We start from the raw sequence: 27,024 nt of genomic DNA, 5'->3' as shown, positions 1-27,024 counted from the left end.
ATTTTTTGTATTATTGTGCAAACGTGATCAGTTGTATGCCTGTTTTCTTTTTTTTTTGGTGTAAATATAACAAAACTTATTCAAGAACATGTATGGGTTAAGTTTAACAGAGCATGTAAATGATTTTTTCTGTGTGTCTTTTAATGTTTCTATATTGTTGTACATAAGACTATTTGTATATGTTTTGGAATTAAAATCATGGCATGATAAAATGTTGATGTATTCACATTTACTAAAATCAATATCGCTTTTACTTATACAAAATAGAGCGTTGACTGTAAAGAAAGAGCAGCGCAACCATGTAATATCATTTTATTAACCACAAGTCATTGTGATAATTACAACACTGATTCAGCAGCACTGCCCTCCGTTGTCATGGGAACTGCTTTAGAAGACCGCCTGTCTGTCAATGTCACACATACAGTACACACCGAACACCTGAAATGAGCCTCTGCTTTGAAACATATCACACATCCCTGTGCAAAGCAACAAGAACAATCAGTTTTGGTTCATTTACAGATCTCAAAAAAAGATCTTGAGAAAATTTTGATTTTTTTTCCCACTAATGACATTTGTTCGTTTTTTTTTTTACTATTGCCGTGCTATACAGAAGTTTCTAACTTAAGGGGTCATGCACCATGAAAACTGCTGTAATGTTACATTTTAAGAGTATTTTCAAATTTCACTGGGTTTGACCTGAGCTATCAGGTCTTAATTTTTTTTTTTTTTTTTCTACTTCTAAACTAATGACGCAAATGCTTCGGTTTTAGCACAGTTGACATGCAGGCCTAGAAAGATGTGGAGCTGCTGAAAACAACACATGCACTAAAGTCACAAAACCCTCACAGCTTCTGCAAGGAGAACAGAGAGCGGATCGGCTTAATCATCCCGAGCTGGAGAGAGAAAGAGAAAATAAAGACACGTTTGATCAAACAAATAAAGAAACAGAAAAGATACTGTATACATACAGAGATGTGTGACATCATGCAACGGTGGTTAGACATGATTAAAAGCGTCTTTAGAGAGTTAAATATAGTTCCTGTAAAAGCAAATGCACATAATTGTGTGCATTACATCAGTCAAACAAACACGAGGTTGTGATGCTGTATTATGTGAGTGGTACTCACTCGCTGATGCACAGGACAAAATTAGTTTCAATACAGCACATCGAATCATGCATGTCTGTTGGTCACCTGAAATAAGACTAAAAAAAAAAAAAAAAAAAAAAAAGAGAGAAGAGAGAAAAAAACCCCCAAAAGAATAAAATGTGCCATTTATAGATTCAAAGCAGTCATGTGTATTAATGTCAGAGTTTTAATCCCAAAAGATATTATAATACAAAAAAGGGATCATTTGTGCTCAGTTCATTTACTCATAATCTAGTATGTACATATACACATTACAGTAAAAAATAATTCATCTATAATAGTAGAATCACTACGCTGCCCCGATAAATACATCTATGACATGAAAAAGGAAACATCTTCAGAGAATTTGCACAAAGCAAATCCTAAACACACTGTCAGTTTCATGTTTTTTTACTTAAGCATTAATAAAATAAAACTGCGAACCACTAAGGTTTTTGTACGAGGGAACTAGTGCATTTGGCTATCATCTATGGAGCAAAGAAGAACAAATTTAAGTCAGGAAACAGATACTAAAAAGCAACCGACGGAACTGAGGTAGCTGCAATCTACTTAACGCAGAGAGGAAATCATTTTGCTTCAAGGGAGGAAAGAAACCGAAACGACAAGCTGACGTTAGAGTGGAAAACATCTAAATATAACCCAAAGCATGTTCGCTCTTTTTGGCCCAGTGGATTCAAAAGGCTATAAAGACATCTCAGAGCTTTGAGCCAAAAAAATCCAAAGCAATCTGATAAATATTGCATCTCCTACTTTAAGCTTCTAAAAAAGGCCATAAGGGGACTGAGAAAAATATACAACTTTAATAATAATAAAAAAAGTACTTTAAATGGAATGATTAAAAACAAGGAACATACTATTTTCTCACGACAATAATAATAATAAGTAATAAATATGTATAATAATTATTATTATTATATTTTTTTTTAAGGTGAAAATCCTAAATACTTACATTAAGAAATCATTTTTTATTCATTATAAAAAATATATATTAAATGAGTAACAGACATGATTAATCACTCATTTTAAAAACAACATTACTTTCTATGATACTACTACTAAGAGTATTATCATTTTTTTTTTTTATACCATTACTACTTTGAAAGAACTATAATAAAAAAAAAAAAAAAAAAATCCTTAGTTAAAAAGTATTTATATATATCTATATATCTATATCTATATCTATCTATCTATATATCTATCTATATCTATCTATCTATATATCTATCTATATCTATCTATATCTATATATATATGTGTGTGTGTGTATAATAAAATAAGTGTATGCCTACAATACTTTTCCACTTAGAAAAACAAAAAACAAAACTATAATTGAAAAATATATAATACTCAAAAATACCCAAAGTAGTTATAGTAGTAGTATCAGAAATTAATGTCTGTCAGTTACTTAATATTTATTCTTATAACTGTATCATTGTTATACAGTATAAACACACACACACATATTAAAATACGTAATGTGTACTTGACAATAGTTTTCAAATCAATAGAAAGTTTGTCAACTGTCCAGAAAACTGGTAATTGAACCATTTAGAATTGAATTAGAACTCGTAGATGCAGAGTGCAGAGTTTGTGTGGAGCAGTAGTGGAGAAATAAATGTTCCATTACAGCTAGAATTCTTTTCTGGGCCCCAAAATGTATTTTTGAGATCCTCATCTCCATTGAGCACTTAATGATCTGTAGTGTTTAGGGTGCTGTACCGGCAGCGGGTCTTACATAGAGGATGAGGAAATGCAGAGACATGGAGAGGCAGATGGCTCCCAGCAGCCAGACGTTCTCCCAGGGAGGCATGCGCAGCAGAGACTGGTTCTCTGACAGACTGCAGGATAGAAAAAATCAAATCAGGTTTACTTGGGTTCAGTTTTTAATCAGTGCCATGCGTGAGTCTGGATGTGAGGTGGACGATGGCTGACCTGTTGAGGGCGTTACACATCTCGATGGTGACAGCACAGACAGGGCCATGGTCATGGGGTACGGGAGACTCGAACACATGGCACTCCAGATCCTGGGAAGTCAGATTATCAGGAGAACACTGCAGGAATGACTCTGAGAGGACAAAGAGAGAATACACGCTTAGTTACTACTACTAACTCTGCTACAACAACAAAATAATACTATTTAAAATAAATATGACTTGCATAATTATGTGAATACATTACACTTAACAACAACTATATATACACACACACACTTATGTGCCCATATACATTAAATTATACCATATACAAAACAATAAATAAAAATTATTATAAAATACATTAAAATTATTAGTGCTGTCAAATCGATTTAATTATTTTATTAACTAATTAATCGCACATTTTCTGAAAATAATTGTGATTAATCCCACCTAACATTAAAAAAAATTAAATATACTTTTATATTGCAATAATTTTTTAAAAATTAATGTAGAAACAACAAAGACAGTATTTTGAATATTTGTTAAATGGCATCTTTTTTTGACTGAAAGGCCAGTATCACTGATTACAATAATTTCCCACCTAACATTTAACCATTAACTGTAGCCATTCAACATTACAGTACTGAGAGCTATCAATTTTAACAATTATAAGACTTATTAGACATTATAATGAATGCCATATTTACCTGTGCCCTTCATCAGAAATACAGAAACTATAGTTTAAGTCATCAAACAATAAATTCTAAATTAAATATAGAGAATCCTTAAAGCTATAAATGTATTTCCTCTTTTTTATTTTTCTTTGATTAACAACAACTATCCACAACAGCTGATTATTAGGTTGTTTTTAGGTTGCCTTTTCTGACCCCACTTCAAGTCTTAAAGTCTCTACTAATGAACTGCCGAGTCTAATCGGGTGTTTTAGATGAGGAACACAGTGCTAGGATGCTCCAGGACAATTCTGAAAACCATTTCAGAGACATGTTCTTATGTAACTCATATATAATATATTAAATGCATGCACAGTTTTAAGGCAGCTTTAATTGCCTTTCTGGTAACTTCATGACTTAACCGACCGCGCCATTGCAAGCATGTAGTTTCATTTGTGCTTTGATATGAAAAGATGTACGCTGTGCGCTGTACCCTTTTCCACACTCATTTGACTCGCACCTCTTTTTATCTTTTGCGAGAAAACGATAAGAAATGGTTTTAATGGATTGCAAGAGAGCGACAAGAAAATAATACACACGCGCTAAAGTCTTAAATGCCAGTTACATTGACTTTTAAGACTTTTACATTGTTACAATCAAAGAAATATATTAGAAATAAATGTTGTTCTTTTAGAACTCTCTTTTTTCTATTCCAGAAAAGCAGAAGCTGCAATATTTCAAAGATAGGTCAGTAGTTAAATTGTTTTGATGAGAGAATTGAGCATTTATATGCTATTGCATCAGACTAGGTCTATAAGATGTAGTCACACACATGACATTTATTTAAAAACAGAGATACATACCAGCTGGTAAAATGTGATCATTGGACCGTCATCAGCAGAAATAAACCACCAGGCTGCAGCTCCTACAGTCGCAGCACCCACATAACCTGAGAAACACAACACACGTGAGAGAAACACAACACTTATCAGACCAGCAAGACTGGATACATTAATAGACGACAAGCTAGAAAAATTTACATAAGTAAGTTTTTTTTTACATTTTTTATAAATCACAGCCATTAGGCTACATTAATCATGTTTGTGACTCACAGCCGATGGCCAAGTATCTGAAAAAGAGCCATCCAGAGATGAGGGGCTCTTTGGCGTTGCGAGGGGGCTTGTTCATGATGTCCAGGTCAGGAGGGTTGAAGCCCAGAGCGGTGGCAGGAAGACCATCAGTCACCAGGTTCACCCACAGCAGCTGGACGGGGATCAGGGCCTCAGGGAAACCCAACGCAGCGGTGAGGAAGATACTGCAGAGGAGATCAATATATCAGTAACAGACAAAAACAAATGAACGGATCTGAAAACCATGACTGCACTGACCAGACGACCTCGCCCACGTTGGAGGAGATGAGGTAGCGGATGAACTGCTTCATGTTGTTGTAGATAGCTCTGCCTTCCTCAACGGCAGCCACAATGGTGGAAAAGTTGTCATCAGCGAGGACCATTTCCGAGGCTGTCTTGGCCACAGCAGTGCCAGAGCCCATGGCGATGCCAATCTCTGCCTTCTTCAGGGCAGGGGCATCGTTCACGCCATCTCCTGTCTACAGAGACACAACCGCTCAGCCAATCAGAACAATCAAACACAGTTGTGCTGCGTCCGTTAGGGATAATTCATCCAAAAATGAAAATTCTGTCATTGATTACTCACTCTCATATAGATCCAAAGCCATAAGACCTTGGTTTATTCTTCAGAACACAAATTAAGATATTTTCGATAAAATCCAAGAGTTTTCTGACCCTGCATAGACAGCAACAGAACTGCCACGTTCAGGGCCAGAAAGGTAGTAAGGACATCTGTAAAAAGGTCCATGTGACATCAGTGGTTCAACAGTTAAATTAATGAAGCTACAAAAAAAATTTGTGGGCAAAGAAAACAAAAATAACGACTTCATTTAACAATTTCTTCTCTTCTATGTCAGTCTTAGACACATATTGTTGAATAAAGTCATTATTTTTTATTCTTTCTCATAGCTTCATAAAAATGAAGGTTGAACCACTGATGTCACGTGGACTATTTTAACGATGTCTTTACTACCTTTCTGGGCCTTGAACGTTGTAGTTTTGTTGCTGTCTATGCAGGGTCAGAAAACTCTCGGATTTCATCAAAAATATCTTCATTTGTCTTCTGAAGATGAACGAAGGTCTTACGGGTTTGAAAAGACATGGATACTGTACTGACTATTTTTAGTTTTGGGGCAACTATCCCTTTAACACCATATGGCTGCATACCATGGCAGTGATCTCATCAAAGCCCTGCAGGAACTCCACAATCTTGGACTTGTGCGAAGGCTCGACGCGTGCAAAGCAGCGGGCAGCCATGACAGCTTTGCGCTGGTCGTGAGGTGAAAGGTCGTCGAATTCACGGCCAGTGAAGGCCATTTGGTTGACGTCATCGTCCTCTGAGAAGATGCCGATGCGTCTGCAGATGGCCACAGCCGTGCCTTTGTTGTCGCCGGTGATCATGATGACCCGGATGCCGGCGTGGCGGCAGAGCTTGATGGAAGCGGCTACTTCCGTACGAGGAGGATCCAGCATGCCCACACAACCCACAAAGGTCAGATCCGACTGACAGATGGGGAGGAGAGGGAAGTGAAGGGAAAAAAATTAATTAAAAACTTTAGTGCGTTCAATTCCACAATGGATAACCGTTAGCTAGATGCTAACTGGCTAGATGGAGACAGCTAGCTAGACACAAAGATGGTTTATTAGATAAAGTGGATAAATACATTTCTAGATAGTTAAATACTTCACTAGATAGCTAACTAGTTAGAAAGCTAGTCAGACACACAAAAATTATATTAGATGCTGGATGAAATTACCTAATTAAATACTTTATCAGACAGCTAACTAACGTTTGCAGGATAAAAAACTATTTTATTAGACAAGTGTAACGTTACTTTTTTGGCGTACTGATATCCATTTTTATAAACACAGTTTTACTACCAATACCGTGGTTAAACTACGGTTAGTTTGTGTTTACCATCAGTCTGAAAATGTATCAATCAATATGGTTTTATTTGTAGTAAAACCATGGTTCATTTTTGTAAGGGTGAATTGTTTAATAAACAATCAGCTAACTAAATGGATTAAAACCATCAATCTACCAACAACTTATCTAATCAACTTATATAATCTAATAGTTTATTAGATGGCAAGCTACATAAAAAAATAAAAATACTTTATTCGAGCGCTAACTAGCTATATGAATAAATCGGTTACAAGACAGCAAAAAGCTAGTGGGACAAAGATATTATATAGCTTGATGTGTTATTAGATAGCTTACAAGCTAGCTAGTAATTAGACTGCCAACTAGCTAGATGAATAAACACTTCATTAGACAGCTAACTAGTTTGATAGTCTATTAAATGGGCAGCTAGTGAGACAAAAACTATTTGTATATGTTTTTGGAGATGGCTAGATACATTACTATACAGCTAGATGTTAAACAGCTAGATGAACAGTTTAATGGACAGTAATCCACCAAGATGGAAATAAACCTTTTAGATTGTTAAATATTAGACAGTCACCTCATACTGTGCGAAGCTGGCCGTGTCTGACAGGATCATCTCCTCTTTCTTCAGTGGGCTATCACGGGTGGCTAGTGCCAGGCAGCGCAGGGTATCACGGCCAGTGCCGTACTCTTTGATCACAGACATGATCTTATCCTTGATGCCCTGAGTCAGGGGAACCCTGGATCCACCCACACGCACATATGTGCACCTCTCAATCACTCCCTCTGGAGCTCCCTGTAGAAGACAGCCCAACTTATCAATCTGAAACATTTGCCAATATAACAACTCCGTAAACAACAAACCAGTTTCCGGTTAGCACCTTGACAAACATCTTAGCAGAAGAAGATCTGGCTTTGTTGGGGGAACAGTACACAGACATGGACTTCCTGTCTCTGGAAAACTCCAGGGTGAACTCCTTTTTCATCAGATGCTTGATCACCTACACATACATATTGAGTTATTAAATCATGTTTAAATAAGCGCTTGCATAATTCTTTATTAAAAACCTGTTAACTGTCATCATTAAATTCAAACATTGCATTACCATGAAATTATTGTTACAAAAATTTTTCAGTCATGCATTATAAAAATGTAGGTTTGGATCATACACTTTTAAGTCTATGTTCAAAAATGTGAGTGACAGTTAACCGGTTAATTGTATAATTATTTACGGAGTTGCAGGCGTTGGCTCTCTCGATCTTTGACAAGCTCCTGACGTCAGTGTCAAAAACGTTCATCTTTTCCACCAGGCAGGTCAGAGCTGTCTCCGTGGCCTCTCCAACCTTCTCATAAACGCCTTTAGACTGAAAGAGAGTTGGAAGTTATCATTTAGGTTCATGCTTCATGCGTGGAACTGAACTTCTATTAAAGCTTTTCATCATGATGGTTCTACTGCCAGGCAACATGGTTAGAGATACTATTGTCATGGTACCAAAATTTCAGTATACGGTACCGATACCAGTGAAAATCCACAGTTCTCTGTACCAATTTCGGTACCAAAGCAAAATACAAAAATATGCAAATAAAAAAAAAAAAAAAAAAACGTATCACTAAAAATAAAACCAATGCCATTCTTTAAACGTGTTTACAATTGTTTAAAGTTTTTATACAAGTTTTATACAAGTAATATAATTACGAAAAACAGTAAACAAGTTTCACCCAAATTTAATTTGTCTTAATTAATGAAATTTAAGCACAATTTAATTTTTTGGTAAATAAAGGGGATTTGCTATTAAAATTAAAACATGGAAATATATTTTTTTTATAGTAGTAGCAGTATCACATACATTCTACTAAATAATAGTAATATTTCTAGCACAATGCCTTTATGTACAAATGAACCTTTATTTTGACAGGTTACCATAAAATACCCTTAAATTGATACTGGTTTTACTCAGTTGAAACGGTAAAAAGCTTGTGAAGTGACTCAGAACAGTACTGGTGATGTAGTTTTTGTATTTATGTCCTCATTGAGACGGCAGCTGCTGAAATTACTGCAAGCGTCACACACAGTATATATAGTAAACAAATTAAGATTATTATTCCAAGAATGATTATCATATTAAAGAATGATTATCATATTCATATTAAACTACATTAAAACATGACACTGGCCAGAGACATTCACGATGACAACATCTCACGCTAGTGTCCAAAAAAAAAAAACTAAAAACTTTCATATATTATTTTATTATTTTTTTAAAGGAACTAAATATCTTTTATGTAGCACAGATACATTAAATTGAGCAAAAGTCAGAATAGTCACAACAAAACTATATTTTAAATTAATGCTGTTTAAGTTTTCCATTAAGATATTAAGCAGCACAATGATAGATAGATAGATAGATAGATAGATAGATAGATAGATAGATAGATAGATAGATAGATAGATAGATAGATAGATAGATAGATAGATAGATAGATAGATAGATAGATAGATAGATAGATAGATAGATAGATAGATAGATAGATAGATAGATAGATAGATAGAAGTTTCTTAAATATTTAACATTTTCTCAATTTAAAGTAATGGACATTATTTCTTATATCATCCAGACTAAGAAAGGACAATTAGTAAACATACCTCATTAAAATCCAGGGAGGAATCGTTACACAAGGCACAGATAGTCGCCAGCTCCACCAACCCGTCATACTGCGAGCTTTTCACTACTCTGTTATCAAGAAAACTGAGCAAACAAAAACAATGATCAATAAACCACCTACTAAAACAGAAGCTGACAAACATGTGAAATCATAGGCATCCGTTTGACTGCTGTACTACCAGTACATATGAGAGTAGAGACAGAACACTCACACATCTCCTTCAGGAGCGTATGTAGATCCAGAGATGGTGAATTCAGTCAGTGAGCACTTATCTCCCTCAGCCTTGTCTATGATGAACATCTGAAACACAGACACAATGTTAAAGAAATAGTTTTGGCAGAAATAGTAACAGAATTTTGGGTGAACTGTTCCTTTAAGAAACCAGTCATTAACTATATGCATCAGCATTCTGTCCGTCTTGAAGGAGTTTGTTGGAAAGTTAACTGACAGAAGATGGCAGCATAAGCATGTATTAGCCTAAGAAGATTATATGTGTGCAATGACTCAGGGTGCTGTAATTCTGTCCTGTGTGTTATTGTGTTTAAGTAAATACAGAAACTGGCAGAACAGCAAGTGGGAGGGGGCTGAAAGCACACAGAGATGGAGAGATGAAACACTGCTTGTTCTGCCTTTGTGTCGCAGACTTTTAAAGTTCAAAATACTCTAACATCCGATGGAGAGAAAAAAAAAATCATAATTCTGAAAATACAGCCATCCATCACTGAACTCATTCCTGCATTTCTGCAGAGCGAGCAGCCCAGTCCGATGACAGAGATCTTTATCAGTGAAGTTCAGGAAGCTGCACCAAAACACTTCATTTCCACAGAATGACAGAGGATTTTTAACTGACCAAAAAAAACCCTCAGAATAAACAGATCTCCTGACTGAGTACTGTGGGAAATATGCAGGAGGACAAAGACTGAGTGCAATCAGCATGTGTTTACCAATGTATTCGAAGTTTCCAGTGACAAGCACCTTTTCCGTCCACACTGAGCTTTAATAAAGGGTTCAATGTTTAGTTGAAATTGATATTGTGATATTGCTTTTATTAAATCATATCGGGCTGCAATTTAATTAAATAAGTATATGTGCAACACATTTCAGAGCAAATTTTTCCAGTGTTTTCAGGGTCAACAATTTAAAAAAATGAAGCGTTTTTAAACCTGTTGCCAACAGATGAGAAGCTTAAGGGCTTCCTACAGGTTTCCATAGCCTTACTATAACAATATAACAGTATTATTATATTTATTGTAATAAAATCCAGAGCTGGGTAATAGTTGATTACATGTTATCTGGTTTAGGTAATCAGATTCCGAAAATTAAGTACTTGTAATTAGATTAAATTGCATTCTAAAATAATTGTAATCAGACTACAGTAACTTTATGGATTACATGATTACATTTACACAACAGATTATATGTGACCATGTACCACAAAACCAGTCTTATGTAGCACGGGTATATTTGTAGCAATAGCCAAAAATAAAAAATTATTGATTTTTCTTTTATGCCAAAAGTCATTAGGATATTAAGTAAAGATCATGTTCCATTAAGATAGTTTGTAAATTTCCTACTGTAAATATATTCAAAATTAATTGTTGATGAATAATATGCATGGATAAGAACTTTATTTGGACAACTTTAAATGTGATTTTCTCAATATTTAGATTTTTTTGCACCCTCAGATTACAGATTTTCAAATAGTTGCATCTAAACCAAATACTGTCCTATCCTAAAAAACCAAACACCAATAGAAAGCTTATTTATTCAGCTTTCAGCAGACGTATAAATCTCAATTTCAAAAAATGACCCATATGGTTTTGTTTTCCAGGGTCACATATACAGTACTATATACAAATACCCTCACCTACTTAAATTCCCCAATGAAATGTAAATTTGATTTTATGTGGCATTTAGTTCATGTTTATTCATTTTGAGGTCATCCTTGTGCTAGGTACTCCTAAAAGTTGATAAAGGTTGATTACATACCTCATATATGCTATTAAATTGATTCAGTATTTTTTCTTTCAGGCTAACACACTTTGTAGGGTTTACGTACAACAGGGTTGTGTGCAAATCTTTGCATGTTTCATGGAGTTATTAAATGCACTTAACCGTCTGTAGAAAGCCTAGGAAGCCTAAACTGCTAAAGAAAGGGCTCACCCTGCAGACAGACATCTGGTTGGTGGTGAGGGTGCCGGTTTTGTCAGAGCAGATGACGGAAGTGCAACCCAGTGTCTCCACAGAGGGCAGAGAGCGGACGATGGCGTTTTTCTTGGCCATACGGCGGGTCCCGAGAGCCAAGCAGGTGGTGATGACAGCAGGAAGACCTTCAGGGATGGCGGCCACGGCCAGAGCGACGGCAATCTTGAAATAGTAAATGGCTCCACGGATCCAGGAGCCTCCGTGGACGGGGTCGTTGAAGTGGCCGATGTTGATGATCCACACGGCGATGCAGATGAGAGAGATGACTTTGGAGAGCTGCTCACCGAACTCATCCAGCTTCTGCTGCAGGGGCGTCCTCTCCTGCTCGGTGGACGCCATCTCGTCACGGATTTTACCGATCTCTGTGTTCACACCTGTGGCCACCACCACACCTATAGCTTTTCCCGCAGCTATGTTGGTTCCCTGAAATGCACACATTTAAATGTACAGTCGTTTGCACCAATAAGATTTGTGAATTAAAGTTCAGCTGAAGTCAAATTTTCTTACTGAGAATAACATGTTCTTCTTGTCCTGATTGACAGCACGGGGATCTGGCACGGGGTCGGTGTGCTTAATGACAGAGACAGACTCGCCTGCAACACAACAGAATTTATAATAAAACACAGCTAAGATACTTGACACTTAAAAAACACATACAACTGAACCTAATGCTTCGTTACCTGTCAGAATAGACTGGTCCACTCTGAGCGTGGTGGACCTAATGGCACAGATACGGATATCGGCTGGTACCTTGTCACCCACTAGAAGGAGAACAAAAAAAAGTAGGTACAAATAAGTCAAATCCTCAGTTTCATAACACAGTTAAAATTAATGCATAAAAACAAAAAATGTACTGCAACACAAAATATATGCAAATCAGTAGGGTCCAATGCTGTTTCAAACAATAATGACTGCCAATAATGACTACCAAAAACAATAAAAAAGTTTCTAGTGACATGCAATTTTTAAATGAGCTTTAATAAAATAAATGAAATTGATATTATGATATCGCTTTTACCAGATTAAATCAGCTTTTGTTATATTTGCAGCACGTTTCAGAGCAAAGCTGTTTATTTACACATGATCCTGTGTTTTCATAATTAACAATTTGAAAAAAATCAGCATTTTAAACCTGTAGCCAAAATATCCTCAAAGCCTCAGCTTCATAACAAAATAAAATAATAATAACTCTACAAAAAACTATGCAAATCAGTTTTCAGAGGTCCAATGTTGTTTTGAACCACAATCACCATTTAAAAAATATTTAAACAATTGAAATATTCTTCAAATTATTATCATTTACATTTTGCAAAAAACAAAAAGTGTCAAAAATGTTTTGACTGACACAAGGGTGAGTGAATGATACATTTTCAATGTTGGGTGATCTATCCCTTTACATAAACACATAGGTTAAAAACAACCCTCTTTGCAAGACAGTCTGGCTTATGAGTTATGAAGATACTCGAGTTCCACGATGCAGCATTAAACTTGCAATGTCAGTGCAGAAATAATATTTTGTTTAAAAAATAAAGTTTATCTTCTATGATCATACTTTAACCTCAAAACTGTGTATAGTAGTTTATTTTGTTGCTTTTTTTGGCTTGAATATTATAATGTGTTATATATCCACACATATTGCAGAGAACACAACATTCAGAAAGAATATTCCTAAATGTCTTCTGAAATCTTTTCCTGACTGATGAATATGCTATGCAAGATGAACCATGGCATACTCAAATCAAATTAGGATCTTTAATCAAATCTACTAGTCCCTTTTGTACAGTGATAAAAATGAATTAAAGGACTTCAAGAGAACCAGCAAGAGAAAGAGAGAGGGTGATCACCTGGGAGGTGTTACACTCATAACGATGGCATTCAAGAGCAGCTCTAAGGAGCACGTTTGAGAATCTTTCTTAGGCAGCACTTAGCAGCATAAAGTGTCTATTAGCTCATCTGTCCATGTTAAACATTAACATATCCATCAGTGAATGTCCTGGGAATCTGCTTGGCCAGCATGTGGAGTGTGGCAGCTTGATAACAATGGATGCTGTTGGCTTTGGCACAGATCATCACATGTGTGTGCAACAGAATCTCTGCACTGTGGATTAACAAGCTATGCTTTCACCACGATCTGTGATGAGCTACAGCGACAAAGTCACACACACACACACACACACACACACACACAAGACAGTGACGGCTTTTCTCAGAAAGACTTAATGGGGCTCAGTTGCAACTTTTAGCCACCTAAATCAGGAACAAATGTAAACAATTAAGTCCAGCCCCCAGAAGGTCACCCAGCACTGTTTTTTTGTAATATATTTTTATTTATTTTTATATTTTTATAATGAAATAAATATACAATGGACATAAATATATGCATTTATGTAATCTGTGCATATGTAATTATTTTAATATACATTTAAATAAATAAACAAACTTGCATTACAAGCCTCCATCCACAACTTATAAACCTTTTTTTTTATATAAATATTTTTTAATCTTTTTCAAAACTTTCAAATAAGCACTTATAAAAGCAAGTTTTCCTTGACAAACTTGGCTTTTCTAATAAAAAAAAAAGACAGTTAAATGATTCTCAGTTAATTTTACTTGCTTCTCAAATTGGAGCCATCTTGATCTCGTTTATTACCTCAACTCAAATTCAATACAAATTCAGGAATTAAAACATATAATATAAAAGGCTTTTTGATGCAGTTTTGAACACTTCACAATGGACACCCCTGAATGAAACTGTGGATTAGATGGGTAGGAGCTTAAGCTTTTTTTATTTTTATTAAAAGGTCCATACTTCAAATTACATCAAAACGTTTCATTGAGATGCTTAATTGTGCTGCTGACTGCGCACCAAAAGGTGAGAATGACGGGTCTATTCAATTTCGCTCTAGCTGAGAGCTGATTCATGACTTAAGAGAGGCCCGATGGCACAATTCACAAGTGCGTCAACGCTTTCCAGAACATAGCAGCATTTATCAGTGGGCATATACAAAAAGCCCCAGCGATGAGCTATTTCAGGCGTATCTGGCCTCCAGGTAGAAGAGTGACCTCCAAACCTCTGAGTTGTTGGAGTTCTCTTTCCACCCACTGTATGCGCTCCACCTCCTCATCGGCCATCGAAGAGCATGGAGAGCCCAGAACAAACCCAGCAAAAAAGCCCTACACAACACCCACACAAGATCTCACCACATGTTCAGATCAGTACTGAACTACTAACAGAACATTCCAAGTCCAAGAAAGAACACATATACAGCATATACATGTATTTCAGCAGTCATATCAAAAAGCACTAGTATCTTAAAATAACTTTAGCATGCATCAATCAGCAGGGTAAGATAGCTTCCTTTAAAAGTTTATGCTTACATCAGTCCCAGCTTTCATTCCTCATTCCTGCGACGCAGGACGCAGGGGTCAAACAGACATGCCTGCTCTTTACTTGCCATGTCATCATAGTATAGCCATCAGATTGGCATGAAAAAGGGTCTCAAGCTTATTGGATCAAACTTAAAAATGACTAGTGGACGACCGATATATTGAAAAGGCCGATTTAATATATATAATATTTAGTAATATTTGTTCAGATGTTATGGACTCAGTTGCTTCATTGATATCTAACTCATCAAACCCTCATCCATGGATTAATAATAGAACATTCAAGCTCTTCATTAGATCTGCAGGAGGGCAGAAAGAAAATAGAAAAAGGACGAGCTTTAGATCTCTTACAAGCTCTTAAAGATTCACTGGCCAACTATCAGAAAACTGTAAGAGTAGCTAGGAATAAATATTTTTCTAATGTCGCTGCCAAAATCCAGCATAAACCTGCTGTTCTTTTTGCTACTATCAACCCTCCAAATCAAATCTCTACAGAGATGTCCTGACCTATGTGAAAAATTACTTCGTTATTTTGTTACAAAAATAGCAGACTTATCAAAGACATTTCACCTCCGGCTTACATTTTTATTAAACTACATGTTTGTTGAACTACCCGGAGTGAGTTTGAGCCTACTGCCCTTGTTTCACTCAACAAAATTATAGATCAAGTCAAATCATCTTTATTTATACAGCGCTTTTAACAATACAGATTGTGTCAAAGCACTTTACAGTATTAAATAGGAAAATAGTGTATCAATAATGCAAAATAACAATAGTACAAACTAAATTTTCAGTTAAAGGCAGTTCCTCATTGAATTCAGTGATGTCATCATCCAGCTCAGTTCAGTTTGAATAGTATCGGTGCTATATATCTGTCAGTTATATCACTGGATATTAAGTGTTTCCAACTAAGCATCCAGAAGTGATAGTGGCAAAGAACTGATACTCAATCGGTGACCGAATGGAGAAAAAACCTTGGGAGAAACCAGGCTCAGACGGGGGGCCGGTTCTCCTCGGGTCAGACAAAACTAGCAGTTCAATTCCAGGCCGCAGCAAAGTAACATTGTGCAGAGGACTCATCTGTTTCCTGTGGTCTTGTCCCAGTGGCCATCAAGGAGACAAGGTCTTCACTGGGTATCTGTCTCTGGAGCTCATCTAGGTGTCCTGGTCTTCGCTGACATTCAGGGATGTAGAGGTCCTTTCTAGGTGCTGATCCACCATCTGGGCTGGATATGTACAGGATCCGGATGACTGCAGTGACCATCACTAAAAGTCTTCTGCTATCTCGCATGACACAATCCCTCCAATCCTCTTTTTTTAAAACAGATTTTAAATATGCTGGGACCTAGTTATAAATAAATGTCTCTGCACTGGAACTGTACCAGATCAGTTAATACATACAATAAGTCAGACCTCGAATGAAAAAAGTGAACCTAGATGCATCTATATTGTCTAACTTTACACCCACCTCAAATCTGCCTTTCATTACAATTTTTTTTTTAAAGTGGTTGCTATACAATTACATGATTTTGAGTATGAACTTTAAAGCCTTACTGAAATGTATTGAGAATAAAGTCCAGCACAGTACCGAAACAGCTCTTCTTAAAGTACTAAATGACATCTATCTTTACCTGGCTCTAGTACTTCTTGATTTAACAGCAGTGTTTGATATTATTAATCACACTATTCTTATTTCCTGCTTGGAACATTTCAGTCTACAGGGAAATGTTCTAAAATGGTTTATATCTTATTTGACTAACCAATCTTTCTCCGTTAATATTGCTAATTTCATTTCTTCTACAGTGCACCTCGCTTGTGGAGTTTCGCAGGGATCCATTTAAGCTCCAAACTTATTCTCTTTATAAATGCTCCCATTATGAGTTATCCTTGAGAAACATGGTATATCCTTCTATTCCTATGCCGACATCACTCAAATATAAATGCTGATCAAAAAAGGAAATGCAAAGGCTTAGTTGTATTTATACAATGCTTTATAAATAAAGAAAAGAAGAAAAGAAAATATATCATCTTTGTATCTGCCATCAGGCACCCTGGTCTCTAAGAGATCGGCATCGGCGGTCAAAAACCCAGTATTCGTGTATCCTTGCTGACAGGCTAGGGGCATCAAACACCTTCCAGGGCCCTGCCACTTGCTGCAAGGCTCCTCGGTGATAGGCGATGGTTACCAGGTCCAGCAGAATGTTTCGTGCCACCCTGGGTACTTGAATTCCCAAAGCATGCATTGTGCTGATGGGTAAGTCCAATGTGAAAGTGGCTGCATGAGGAGGAAGAGGGGTGGGACACCATGGGCACTTCCCTATAAGGTCATCTCTCTGAGTGAACAATAGGAACAGCTGGCCCCTTCCACTTGACAATACGGCTGCACCATCCACACTTCAAACTAATTGCACTGGTTTCCTCAGACAATCAGCAATACATAAAAATGACTGATTTTTGATGAGTGGAACAATGTAAAAGAAAAAAACATGTTTGGCTAGACAAGGACTTTCTGTTTGATGTTGTTAAAGACAATGTAATCAAGTGGCTTGATGGGTGATTGGGCAGGATACAATAATCAATAAAACCTCAAAACAATAGGGATGTAACGGTTAACTGCAAGCCAGTTGAAAATCGATTCAAGTAAGTGCCGATTCAAATCGGTTGAGATGCTTAACAGATCGCGATTCGTTTAGGGGTAGGAGTTTATATGAATGCATGTCTGAGGGGAACTTGCTATATTTAGAAAAGTTTAGATGGTATTTTTTCCTTTTCATCTTGCCTCTGTATAATACATATTAACGTTCATAAGTGCAACTCTCTTTTGTTTACAGCAGAAACCAAGGAAACGCAGAGAGTGAATCTCATAGCTCATCCACTGTTTCATGCGGATATTTTTATGTATAGTTTCACAAAACTGAAGTCAAAACATTGTTTTTGCTTAAAATTTCGAAATTATACAATCTAATTTATATGAAAATCTTCTCGTGTTGCATGTATGCCTCATCTTTGTTTGGATAATGATTAAAATGCAGTGGTTGCCTCTAATTTTGAATGGAAAGAGCACAGCCACATCCAACTTTAGAAGTACACAATAGCATGTGGATGGCCTTAAAGCTATAAAAGACATGGATTAATTAAAAACTTTAAGATTTCTTAGCGTCTTACAGGAGATTCTTGCAAGGCTGATGAAATTGCTGCATTTATCATTGGATAACATTGTATTTAAAATGCCAGAATACCAAATCCTTACAACAGGCATTCCTCAAAGATTACACCTGAGGTTGTCTTCTACACCAAAGCACCTTGATTTGGAATATCAAAGAGCATTGTAAATTATGCAAATTAAAGCATCAGATGTGCACTGAGAGGACTGTGAGGTGGCCCACATGCTGAGCTCGGCCCTGCTCAGAACTGATAGTCTGTCAGGGTGCCGCTGGCAGCATTTGTAATTCTGTTCATGACTAAACCGGTAACAGTCCCAGAGTCCACTGCAGCGAGTGTGCTGAGCCGAGGCTCGGACTGCGTCATGCTCACAACCCACAGCAGGAGCAGAGACAGAGATTCAGAGGCAGAGAGAAAGACCACAGGAAAGCACTTTAAACGATCGCCGCAGATGTCACACAATGAAATGCTTTCCAGATTCAGCCAAAAAGCTCCAAGTGACCCGCTCTTCCTAAATTTATTGCATACAGTGTCGGTCGGGCAAATGATATCACATCCCTATGTGCAAGAATGCACTGAGACATTGTGCAAAATTAAAGCACTACAAAACAAATTCATTAATGGACAGTTTACCCACGTTCAGTCCCAAGCACCAACCCCAAAACAGCACTATTCCACAAATGACCTTGTCAAGGTGACATTGAAGTCTGTCTGGATCATTTCTGACGTCACGGGCTGCAATTCTGTGGGTCGCTGCGGAAGGGGTGGGCGGTGGGTCTGGTGCCGACACCTGTCATCTGCACCATTGTCAATGTGAGCTATAATTAAACCATTCCATAATTTGAACAGCCTTTCAGTGCTAAATATAACATCTACCACTATGCACAAAACATACAGCAGTGGTTCTACTGCAAAGAGTTAAAGGTTCAAACATTCTGTCAGTTCTTTCATGCATCAAATGACCACATCCATCCCAAAAGTTGATGATATCTACATGGAGATGCTTTCACGCTTTAACATCACAGACTCAGTCTTCAAAAACACTTATTAATACTAGAAACCAGGGGCCTCATCTATAAAACAAGCATATGATTAGATTTGATCCTAAACATGACAATTTTTTGTCAAAGGCAGGACTGCATGACTCTTTTTTTTTTTTTTTTTAAACGAAACTAAAAGTGCGATGAGACTTAGTGCTATGATAAATCGTGAAGGCTGTATTTTCATTAAATAAAAAAAGATGTGCACAGATAAATCATTTACAATAAACATTGCAATATCCCATTAAAACAAGAATTGTCAAGTGTCTGATTTCATTGTGACGTTAAGCTTGATGGTTCATTGTTTGGAAATTAAGCCATATTCATCAGTACTGTCATTTTACAGTTCTGTTAAATTGATTCGCTTTCTTAAATGCTCCTTTATTTTACAGTGAAATATTATTATAGTAATATTTCTTATGTTTAATATTTTTTTTATTTACCACCACAACTACTACCACTAGTACTATTATAATTATTAATATTGTTGCTGTTATTATTTTTTTTTTATAGTTATATATTGATATATAATTACAACATTTATATTGTGATATATTATCACAAATTATGCAGCCCTACAAGCACAATGAACCTGCAGGGTTTTTTTTTTTTTTTACATGCAAGTTACATTTTTTCTGATTATCAAACAAAAAGAGCCAAAAATGGAATGGATATAGCTATGCTTCTAGGTAGAGCATGAGAACTGACCAATGTGATAAGGACTGACGCACACAGTCCATTGAGAATCAACAGGTGCAACCAAAAATACCTACGCTCCTATAGCGGAGCTGTACGGGGTCCATACAGGGACCGGAGAGATCAGAGGCTGTAATTACCTCATAACAACATAAGTACAGTTACCACACAAATAACTGCATTCAGAGAAAAAAAGTGAGTCTTAAATTATATAAAGGCTGCACTTACCAGCGACCTCCACAATGTCTCCAGGCACAATGTCTTTGGCTTTGATCCTCTGTACGGACTTCCTGTCCTGACGGTACACCTTGCCCATCTCTGGCTCGTACTCCTTAAGGGCTTCAATGGCATTTTCTGCATTACGTTCCTAAGATGGAGAGAATCAAATGTGAATAAAGTAGATTTTATTCACTTGCAAATTCAGCATTTGAGATTGGGAAGGGACTATCTGTTAGACAGATGTGAGAAACCTGTTTGATAACAGTAATCATTTTCTCAAATTGTGCAGAAATTACACACTTCTCCAGTAATTATTAAAAATTCATAACTCTTCAAGCTCTACTGACCTGCCAAACACCTACGATGGCGTTAGCTATAAGAATCAGTAAGATTACAAAAGGCTCCACGAAGGCAGTGATTGTTTCTTCTCCCTCCTCAAACCATGCTAATACCTGCAATAATACAAAAAAAACACATAAAAAAACAAGTCAAGTCACAACACATCCCGTAAGATCTAATCAAGCATTTCACATTCAAAACACCCTGTGGATATTTCAAGACCAGTAGATCAAGATTCTAGATGAGACACGCCAGTGACATTTGCATTCTCATAACGGATTCAACACAGCCTGTTTACAAATGAGATTCTGTTTGGATTGCATAATCTGCGTGATTTTAAACTAGAAGTTTAAACCCAGGAAAACTGAACAAACTGCATGACAAAAGCCAAACGCAGCAGTAAGTTTTAATGACAGGAAATAAAACTCCAACAGTTCACTGCAGCCGCCGCACGACAGCTGTTATTTCCCTCATTTAGACGCATTATTACATATGAACTCCTCCTAATATAAGCACCAGCAACACATCACTAAGCATACATTTTCTTATCAACTTAGTGAACAGTTTTGGTTTGCACCTTTAAAAATTGAGTTGCATGATCATTCTCAGACACAAAGTCCTTAGATGCACTGCTTGAAGGTCAAATGCAGAGACTGAAGCCCTCCAATCAACATCTTGGTGGAGTTCTCACGAGACAGTGGAGTTACTGGTCTGTCTGTGGTAATGAGAAGCCTGCAAATAAAGGTCAGAGGCCCAATTTGGCCTGCAGAGATGCTCTCGAAACACCGCCAACTACTAGACAGCTGTCAAACCACAGACTCCAACACCTCAGTATCACTCCGCTGGGCAATGCTGACATGCCTCTCTTCCTTCCACCCGACCAGCCAGTTCAATCTCATCAGCCATGTAGATGTATTGTAACTAATGATTTTGGACAGCCAAAGCATAAAAGATCCTTACTTTTTAAAAACAAATCCAAATCATGAAAAAATGATGTTTCATTTAAATATGTTTGACAAATTAATGGTAATTTAATTATATATTAAATGAATACATAATTGAATCAATATTTAATATCTTCTATCTTTCATATAGGATATTAATTACTATACAGACAAAAGTATATTTCATAAATTAACCCATGTGCCATCTGTACCAACAACCTGTACTTGCTAAGCTAAACCACCACTATAATAAGCACTGATCCTATACATAAATGTGATTGACAGCCTAACTACACAACCCTCCAAGTCTCCAAGCACACAGTCATGTGTCTTTTTATTCAGTGGTAAACTAACTAGGCTAATTAATCTAGAGGTCCTTAAATCACAACTGTAAAACAGCAGTGCACTACTAAGACATCTTGTTTGGCAGCTAGTGACAGACACTCAATCTCACTGAATGCTGTTGTCACCATTCCTAAAGAGTTCCCGCTTCCTCAGCTGTTCAGCCCTTCTGATCCACGAGTAACCCAAGATGAAGCATGCAAGACTAGAGGCGCTAACAAGACATCTTCACTTTCACAGCCCTTCCGGATAGCAGTCAGTGTTTATTTCAGTGCATATATCGCGATGATTTGTTTGTAGCGTAAAGCAATTAACACCCGACATAAATCTGTGCTGAATCAGGTCTAAGAAATGCCTATACTTACCCTATTTGCACTCAAGGAATAATTGCACAATAACAATATCAGTAGAAACCTGCTAGAACATGTTACCAGAATGTACTTACAAAAGATATACAAGCTGCCAGAAGAAGAATTCGCACAAGTAAATCTTCAAACTGCTCGAAGACAAGTTCCCATATAGATTTTCCTGTCAATCATCAAAATGTAATTATCAAAATCATACGAGGAGTACAATGATAAAATCATGTTATAGTTTAAAATGTTATATTACCTTCCTCAGCAGGCAACTCTGTGTTGTTTATTGAAGTATATGAAAAAGAAAAAGTATAAAGTTACAAAAATGCTTTGTGAATACATTCCCAAGCGGAAATGTATTTGATAAATTGACATGGATTAAAACCCAATTCATAACATTAAGAGCTGTGACTTCGTAAGAAACACAAATACTAGATTTGTCTTAAAACAAAACAATGCATAATGTTACTCTTCAGATGCCATATAAAATTTCAGCAGATTTTAAGCTAAAAACTATTTTCATGTCCAAGCACCACCCACTCTGAGCGGAAAACTAAAAATGTGAATGAATATTTGGTTTTAATTAAAACTACTGAATATTTGGCCCCTGCTTTGAGTACATGCTGTGAAACATTTACAAGCTGTTTCTGAGCAGAGTGCTGACAGGAATGTTTTCCTCTTGTCTTTATGAAAACATGATTCTGGATAGCTGAAGAAAGAGGAAAACTGGAGATAACACTTAGCTATGCTCGCTTTGATTCTCCAACAACATAATAAAGCGGAAGGGATGGAAGCATCCCTTTCAGCTTATTTCTGGCCTGTGTGTGCCTGTCTTCCACCTTGTCAAAGTCTTATGAAAATGAGTATGGCAAGCTGTATTAACATTTTACGCTTAAAACTAAGAAGCATCCATTTTTATGGTTTTGAAACGTACTACTCCATCTGTGAGTAGCATCATAGGCGGAGCATGTGTAAAGTTTGTGAAGGCTTAGCCTCCCCCTGGCCACGGGGACTTGGAGAAAAAAGGTCACTAAATTGAACAAAAATGCCCATGCAAAAATAAAATAGTTTATGTCGTTTGCGAAAAAATGTAAATGAATGGAAAGTGTCAATTGCAACATTAAATTAAGATCTGCTTATGTTGCACCATTTTTTTTAAGCGTTTTTACAGTGTTGGACATTTGTAAGCAGTCACACAAAATTTTTGTTGAGCTAAGGAATTCAATGACCAATCAGAGGTGCGCAGATTGAGTTATTGCTGAAACTCAGTTTTATTATTTCTCAATTTATTATATCTCATTTGTTTGCATTTACACAAGCAAAACAATTCCAGAGAGAAAAGGTGAACTCAATTCGTTACTCATGCACTGTTATTTAAGCGGACAGGAAGAACTAAATTCTTTTCTGAATCCTCTGAACAGACACATTCACATAAAATGATAACAAAATACCCATCTTGACAATCATTCAGGTAAACGCAGTCAGTTATGTCTCAAGTGAATGAAAACAGCGGAGAAAGAAATCAGATGTGATGAGTATTATTATATGGGATCCGTGCATCAGGTCTTAAGGCTGATTTATACTTCTGCGTCGGACCTACACTGACTGTAGCCTTTATGCTATAAGCTATGCGTCAGTTTCCATTTATATTTCTGCGTAATTGTCTGCATCGATGTGGAGAACACAAACCACTAGTCTGCAGTGTCCATGGGCATGTCTCTTGTGAAACACACAGTACCACAGCAAAAGCCGAAAAGATGAAGCGGCTCATCGGAGAAGCATTATAGCCATGACAGCGGCAAATAAATATCAAATCATTATTTAAAACTTCAAAAGATGAAAAGAACGGAACAGGAGAAGATGGCATTCCTTCAATCTCCACAAGGACTTGTACCACAGCAGATCAACATTGTTTGTCGCAGACAAGTATTATGTATAATGCAATGTAGTATAATAAATGATAAGACACTTTTTCTTTGCTTTATTTTATATAAGAAGGTGTAACGTTAAAATATATTAAAATAGTGTTGGTTGAGGAGAGACCCCCCACACATGACTGTAAAGCATTTTGGGTGTACAACAATACACAATGAAGCGCTATATAAATGCATCATTCATTCATTCATTCATTCATTCATAAAGTGCACATAAACACACAACAAAACTCAAGTACACACGGAGGGAGGGGTTCTAGCAGACCAATCACAGTGCTTGCAGTCCAAGTAGAATTGACGCGATTTAGATTTTTGGAGAGGTGCACTTCAGCCTATGGTGTAAAGGTGTACGTCTATGTGTGTAGGTCTGAGGCAGAAGTATAAATCAACCTTTAAAGGGACAGCAGCCAATAAATACTGTTGCTGTCATTGATGGTCATCAAAGAACAACAAAAAAAACAACTGGGATAAAAATCTATATTTAAATTATACAGTGAACATTCAGCATTGTTATTTTCCCTAATTATTACATTTCTGTTTTTGAATACTACCAAGATTATTTTATTTGTAACATATCTGTTCTCTTGTCTCTTTAATCATGTTTAAACTTTCTTATTTAATCTAGTAGTATTTTCTGTGGTATCAAAGAAGTACTTCGCTTTAAGTAATAAATGGAAAGCAAGCTAAATTGAAATATTTCTCTTTTCCTGCTGATCCAAAAAACTATCCAATTTGTGATCCACTGAACCACTACTATTCTATTAGCTACTAATACTTTTTTCTATCCCAGTAGTTGCTTCTAGGCATATTCAAGATTTTACTAGTACATATTTATTAGACTGTAATATATAATAAGTCCCAGTTGTCACTGGCATCATTTCTAAAGTTTATCTCACTAACTGCAATTGCTACTTGTCAATGACTAGTCAGAATGACAACAATTAACTATCTTTATCAATATACTTACAAACACTAAAAGTAACTGCTGGAATTCACAACTAGTGTCTATTAATTTAGGAAAACTGTAAGGAAAATAAAAGTAACCAAAAATAAGTACTAGTACCTGTACAGAAGTGAAAAATATACTAGTCACTAATGGATTGTTTACAAGCGATTTAAATAAATACTAGTAGCGTAAAACCGACACTAGTTTGATTTACAAAAATGAATGTTACAGCAGCTTGCCATAAAAACATGTTTGATGACGTCAGCTATTTCGAACGTTCCAGCCGGCTGACTGCAACAAATGTAACAATCTCATATCAACTTCAAAGCGTCTGTCGCGCGTCGCTGGCAGTGAAGAACACAAAGTATCAGACGTACCGTTGAGACCCCATTTCTCTCTCTGCCGTTTCACCTGGTCTAAAGTCAGTCCCGTGCTCTCGTTGACGCTCAAATAACTATAAACTTCTTCCACACTCTTGGTGTGAGCGTTCTCCATGGTTAGATGGGAAAAGAATCCCTCTCAAGAAATCTGCCTTGGTCAAAAAAAATAAAAAATAGATACGAATATGCTTATGAGCGACACATGCATTGACATCCAATGAGGAACATAAGTAGAAAGTTGAAACGGACAGATGCACCTTCCAGGAGTCTTATCCAAACAGAAGTTCTTGTATCTTCTTGTTCCCCAAAGAACTGGGAGTCAGTGGAAGCCAAAAGAAAAGATCTTTGCTTAGTACATCACATTCACCCCCCGTCCAAGCCTCTGCTGCCTGGAAATGTGACGGTCGACCCTTTTCGCCGTCCTTCTCTCCCGTTTAATGGTGATGGAAGCGGCGTTTACTCCTGTTTTATCGCTGGAGACTTACTACTGCCTCTCTACCTCATGTGGATGACGCTGATTGGGCAGAGCGTGTCCAGGGAGGACATCGACATCCAATCAATCGTCTTGGCCTCGGAACAGCGCTGACGAAGATTGAACAGCGGTTTGCTAGTTGGTATAATAGACTGTCATTCAATGCAGCTGCGATAACTTTTGCCCCGCCTCTTCAATCCTCAAAGCAGGTAGACGCTTGAACCCACAGGTAAACGGTGTCCTTGGTAAGCACGTGTATTTAAGCGAAATGACTGTACATATACATATATATACGTTTTAGGATAGGTTTTAAAGCTTTAAAAATATTCCCTTAGTCTTTCAGCACTGTCATTAAAAATATCAAATATTTTTTAAAATGCATCATTCAGAAATATAAATTTATTTTTGCATTTAAATATTAATACATTTTTATAAACCTTTAAAATAATGATTAATGTTCAATCACGTATTAAACTTTAGTACTTTTTAATCATAAGTACTTTAATAAAATTACTATAGCCATGTTGATTCATTCTGCTAGTGCAATGATGAAGTTAACAGGATGTGTCAAAACTTTCTTCAGTTAAACAAGGAAAAAACTGGTCATTTCATTTGGAAACAAATATAAAATTCTCAAGATAAATGCATACCTTGACTCTAGAAGTCAAACAACTAAAGATCAAAAAATCTTGGTGTGATTCTGGAGACAGACCTTAGTTTCAGTAGTCATGTCAAATCACTAACTAAATAAGCATACTATCATCTCAAAAACATTGCAAGAATTAGATGTTTTGTTTCAGTCAAGACTTGGAGAAACTTGTTCATGTATTTATCACCAGCAGGGTGGACTATTGTTTGTTTGTCTGTTTATTTATTTATATAGCACAATTGAATACAACTCCTTGCCCAAAGTGCTTCATAGTCACAGCTAGAAAAAAAAAAAAAAAAAACAAGCAAATGACAGATAGACATATACACCTCACATAAAACACACATAAACATTAACCCATTTAAAGAGGCTCTCTATTTGAATTTAAAAGATGATGTTTTAACACAGCTTTGAACATGGGTAAGGATTTGGCAGATCGAATAGATTGAGGGAAGTCATTCCACAATTAAGGGCCTGCTCGAGAAAAAGCTCTATTATATTTTTGTCCTGGTAGAGCAAAGCAGATTCTGATTTT

At 36.6% G+C, this 27,024-nt stretch overlaps 1 protein-coding gene across 1 annotated transcript; it reads right to left on the bottom strand.

The window, feature by feature from the left end:
• Positions 1-4,025: 4,025 nt before the first annotated feature.
• Positions 4,026-25,865, bottom strand: LOC113107928 (sarcoplasmic/endoplasmic reticulum calcium ATPase 2-like). The gene is made up of 19 exons (XM_026270763.1): positions 25,626-25,865; positions 25,366-25,520; positions 22,365-22,382; positions 22,198-22,280; positions 20,475-20,579; positions 20,137-20,275; positions 12,304-12,384; positions 12,131-12,216; positions 11,582-12,046; positions 9,630-9,718; positions 9,399-9,501; positions 7,987-8,118; positions 7,635-7,754; positions 7,331-7,549; positions 6,033-6,368; positions 5,124-5,344; positions 4,848-5,050; positions 4,599-4,684; positions 4,026-4,046 (listed from the first exon to the last, which is right to left on the bottom strand). The coding sequence occupies exons 2-19, from the start codon at positions 25,481-25,483 to the stop codon at positions 4,026-4,028; spliced, it is 2,625 nt and encodes an 874-aa protein (XP_026126548.1). The 5' UTR covers positions 25,484-25,520; positions 25,626-25,865.
• Positions 25,866-27,024: the final 1,159 nt, after the last annotated feature.

This window comes from Carassius auratus, chromosome 8 (genome assembly GCF_003368295.1).
Source record: "Carassius auratus strain Wakin chromosome 8, ASM336829v1, whole genome shotgun sequence".
NCBI lineage: Eukaryota > Metazoa > Chordata > Actinopteri > Cypriniformes > Cyprinidae > Carassius > Carassius auratus.
Note: the sequence above shows the minus strand (reverse complement) of the source record. Positions and strands in the feature narration are given on the sequence as shown.

What these genes read in the sequence shown, in the direction of transcription:
- LOC113107928 (XM_026270763.1), bottom strand. Translation starts at nt 25,483, where the DNA reads ATGGAGAACGCTCACACCAAGAGTGTGGAAGAAGTTTATAGTTATTTG. An exon ending in ACCAGATGTCTGTCTGCAGG is followed by an intron (nt 9,719 to 11,581) that starts GTGAGCCCTTTC and finishes TCTGTGTTTCAG; the next exon opens with ATGTTCATCATAGACAAGGC. An exon ending in CCTCCCTGGATTTTAATGAG is followed by an intron (nt 8,119 to 9,398) that starts GTATGTTTACTA and finishes ACTCTCTTTCAG; the next exon opens with TCTAAAGGCGTTTATGAGAA.